The sequence below is a fragment of the Thalia democratica genome, chromosome 4 (assembly GCF_965202585.1).
Source record: "Thalia democratica chromosome 4, ktThaDemo2.hap1.1, whole genome shotgun sequence".
Taxonomy (NCBI): domain Eukaryota; kingdom Metazoa; phylum Chordata; class Thaliacea; order Salpida; family Salpidae; genus Thalia; species Thalia democratica.
This window is the reverse complement of record NC_139168.1, coordinates 65,429,168-65,433,270: the sequence shown is the minus strand read 5'-3', so window position 1 is coordinate 65,433,270 and position 4,103 is coordinate 65,429,168. Positions and strand designations below refer to the sequence as shown.

Genomic DNA, 4,103 nt, shown 5'->3' with positions numbered 1-4,103 from the left:
TTAATTTTTTTTTATGACAAGAAAGGTTTGTTATTAACTTCATAGTATTTAAAAAAGTAGTTGTTTATTTCGTAAGTTTTGATTACTTACGTTAAAGGTTTTTTTAATTTGACAAAACTATTTTAAAAGTTACAGTTTGTATTTGATTTAAAAAATATTGAGTGTACGTTTTAAACATAAATAACTATTATCATGTTGTTTTAGACTACACAGCTAAATTTACTTTTCAATAATTATCTGACACTTTTAAAAGCTTATATAGTTTATAGAGCGACAAAAAAAAAAGATGCTACAATATATTTGGTTCTAGGACCTGGTGCACGAATGACCTTTTGGTTGTCGAGTCCCATACCAAGGACATTTTTTAACGTCTTGTCCAGGATGTTATTTTTTATTTCAAATTTTTATTATTCTTATGTTATTTAAAAAACTTTATTTTTAATTGTTTTTGAATAAACAATATTTAAAGAAATTGTAAGTTAGACGTTGACTATAATTAATGGTTTTTCTATGTACTTTAAGTTGTAGTAACTTTTTAATTAGAACTTGAAATTGTTAGGTAATTACTAATAATGAATGATAAAAACGAATTTTTATGTAAATCGGTTCTGATGCGAAAACCTGCTAATTCTCTTGCAAAAGAGGCACTCAGAATGGAGCATTCAAAAGTTTGTATGGATAAAATAAACAGGCAACACAAACAACTGAAAACTGCTTTCGAGTAAGTTAAAACTTTTAAAAGGTTTTAAGCTGAGTATAGAAGTAAAAATAAATAGAAAAACAACTTGTCTATTTTCTTATTTAATTTTATTAGATAAGTTTTTTAAGTAAACGGCAAAAAAACTGTATGATTTTGTTTATAACTGCTCTGTACAACTGATTAATATTTTCAAAGAGATTTGGGGTTGAAAGTAGTGATGATGGAAACAGATGAGATGCTGCCTGATTGCGTGTTTGTAGAAGACCCTGTCGTTGTGGTGGGCCAGAAAGCCATTTTGACCACAACCGGGCACGCGAGCCGCAGAAATGAGGTTCGTATAAAAAAAGTAAAAAAAAAAATTTCTCAACCTAATATTTTTTTTTCGAACAATAAACAGCTTTTACATGTCTTTGAAATTATTTGATTGTGAGTAATAATTACAAAAGTAAATGACTAAATAAATGTTTAACAATGTTTTGCTAATGCTTTCAGAAAAGTACAATGAAAGCGCAGTTGGAAAATATTGATGGACTGCAGATTGCAGAAATGTCAGAAATAAACAAGGAAGCAACATTGGACGGTGGAGATGTTCTGTTCACTGGTAAAAAATATTTAAAAAACTTTTAAAATGTCGATCAAAGAAACTTTGCATCAATAATTGGCAAACAGTTATACCTTTTGTAAAACATTTTGTTTCAAGAAAGCTTGTAATTACTTTGGTTTACAAGCAAGGTGCTAAACAAAATGTTAAAAGAAATGTTACAATCAGCACTACTAATTAAAGCTTTTTTTTTAGTTTTTTTTTTCAATTATATTTTAAAGATTAGGTATTTTATTAAGTGCATAATCAATCTGTTTATAAAAAACATCTTAAAGACCTTGTAATGCGTTAAAGGAAAGGAAATGTTCGTCGGGTTGAGCATGAGAACCAACGTGGAAGCGGTTGAAGTGATGAGGAACTACTTCAGTGACGTCACTGTGCACGCAGTAGAGGTGAGCGAGGAACTGCACCTCAAGTCATGCATGACGTTGGCGGGAAGAGGGACCATACTGGCTTCCGTCGGCACGCAAGCGACCAGGGACGTTTTGAAAGTAGTTTGATTGTTGTGTTTGTGATAAAAAAGTTGAAAATAAACTAAATAGTTTTTATTTTCCTTAATATAGAGTTTTGAAAATAGTTTGATAACTTTTTATAACTGAGTTTAAAAAACTTGAATGGTTCCTTTTTTGACTAGTGTAGTATTAATCGATTTTTGTTATAACGTTATTTAAGAATGTTGTAATGGTTTATATAAACAAAAAAAAATCATTAGGTTTCTAAGTGATTGTATAATGTTTTGTTGTTTTGCTATTTGTTAATGTAATAACCTAATTTAAAAAAATTTAATAGTTTAATATTTTAGTTCGGTATAATATCGATTTATTTATACTAATTTATATCATAAATACTAATTTATTTTTGGTATGACGTTGATGAATCTTGTTTTGGTGCTTTAAAAAAAATTTTATCAAAGTTTTAAGTCTTTTTGTAATTTTATGGAGTAAGCAAAGTAGTTAATGCGTTTAGACTTTTAATTAGTTCACAATGTCTTAAGTCTAATTTTATTATTGTATGACATATTGTATTACTTATTAGCAACTTTAAACTAAACTACGATAGTTTCTACGTGTTTTTTGTGTTATAGAGAGTAAACTCTTTGTTTAACACTATCACACAGTTACTCTTTTTTTTAACTGTTCTTCCTACGGTTTAAGTTTAAACACAAAATAAAAATTACAGAAATTTAAAGAAGCAGCGACAGAAAATTACAAGTATATAGAACTTGACAGCCTGCCGGCTAGATGCAACGTCGTATATTTTGAAGTTGGCGAAACCTCAGTCATTCTCCACACACCAATGATTAGTAGCAAGGAAATTGAGGTTTGTACAGAAAATTATAAAAAAATATTTCATGGCATACAAACATCAGTCTCGAGCTCTATCTTTTGCAAGGAAAACGTTTTATTGGGCAAAAGTAAATTTGTTGCATTAATTGTTACACTCTTAGAAAAGAGAAAATAAATTTTTTTTTTCTACTTACATTATACAGTTTCTAATATACTTTTAGACTATAATCTACCGTTGATACTTTAATTTGATCATTTCGCATAGTTTACACCTTTCTAAATTGTTTAAGCATAAAAATTTATTTACGTCTCTGGAAAATGCTTAGGTACAACCTTGTTTTATTTTGAAATGAATTAAATGTAGTTCAACATTTCAGGCTTTGAAGCAAATTAACGTTGGGAAGAAAATAGAGTTGGATTTTGATGAGTTTGGAAAAGTAGACGGATGCCTTACCTGTTGTTGTGTTATTATTACTATTTAGCTTATAAACGTAATAAATACAATTTTTTTTACTCAAACATATAAAATATTTTTTTAAATATGATTTTGTTTTATATCATCAAAAACATAATTAAACACAAACTTTTTTTTCTGCAGTACCAATAAAAAATTTATCTAAATAGTATTGTTAAACTGTTAGTTGTTTTTTAATTTACTGAAATACCATACAATAACAACAAAGTCAAAACTTTTAGCAACACCAAATGAGCTTGTGTTTAGCTAATTATCTAACAAAAAGTTACTAACTTTTTAGCTAACAAAAATTTTTAACTAATATCTAAACTATTATCGATTGAAATGATAATAGAACTTCAAAAATTGTTACATTATTGATAAATCTAATGTTGTAATTAATGTGTTAATTTTACTAATTATAACAAGTTTTTTATTATGTCAATTAGTTTAGTGCAAAATATTAAACATGCAGATTATTTTTAAATCTTGATCAACTGAGTTTTTGAAAAAAAGTTTAGTAGCACTGAAACTTGATATGCAATTAAAAGCTAAAATAAATAACTAACTACGTATTCCAAAACATATATAAACGTAACCGTTATATGATATATAAGTTTCTGTTTTGCTAAATCATGTATATTTATTTAAATTTGAAATAAAAACAGCTTCTAACTATTTATAAAGTTTAGTTTGTTTGTGTAGTACTATATTTAGCTCAAAGCACATAAACACTTTATATAACCGGATATTTGCGTAAACAAACCTTCAATAATGCAGGTTATTTAGCACGCATCTATCTATAGCTGAAGTATGAAACTAATCGTACATTAAAAAAACAATCTGAAAAACAAAGACTTATTTTTCGTCTACAAAACTTATGGCTAGTAAAAAAATGTGTAAGTATTAGTTTTTTCAACTAATAATTTTAAGTAAACTGTAATAATTATTGTAATAGTTTTACTGAACGATAAACTAATATATAACATAAAAGACCTGTAACTGAAAAATAAAAGCACCATAAAAATTTGAATACATTGATACTTTCTACAAGTTTTCTGT

At 27.1% G+C, this 4,103-nt stretch overlaps 1 protein-coding gene across 2 annotated transcripts; it reads left to right on the top strand.

The window, feature by feature from the left end:
- Positions 1-551: 551 nt before the first annotated feature.
- Positions 552-3,535, top strand: LOC145834565 (N(G),N(G)-dimethylarginine dimethylaminohydrolase 1-like). 2 transcript variants are annotated; one of them, XM_082942019.1, is made up of 6 exons: positions 552-721; positions 896-1,031; positions 1,193-1,301; positions 1,596-1,792; positions 2,481-2,715; positions 2,965-3,535. In XM_082942019.1, exons 1-6 carry the CDS (start codon positions 573-575, stop codon positions 2,979-2,981), a joined length of 843 nt encoding a protein of 280 aa, XP_082798145.1. In that variant the 5' UTR covers positions 552-572; the 3' UTR covers positions 2,982-3,535. The 2 variants fall into 2 exon arrangements, with proteins under 2 accessions (XP_082798145.1, XP_082798146.1); XM_082942020.1 differs by having other exon boundaries at positions 2,481-2,621; positions 2,965-3,522.
- The last annotated feature ends 568 nt before the right edge of the window (positions 3,536-4,103 follow it).

Coding starts and splice junctions, on each gene's coding strand:
- LOC145834565 (XM_082942019.1), top strand. CDS start 573: ATGAATGATAAAAACGAATTTTTATGTAAATCGGTTCTGATGCGAAAA. Junction 1,032..1,192: donor ACGCGAGCCGCAGAAATGAG/GTTCGTATAAAA, acceptor TAATGCTTTCAG/AAAAGTACAATGAAAGCGCA. Junction 1,302..1,595: donor TGGAGATGTTCTGTTCACTG/GTAAAAAATATT, acceptor AATGCGTTAAAG/GAAAGGAAATGTTCGTCGGG.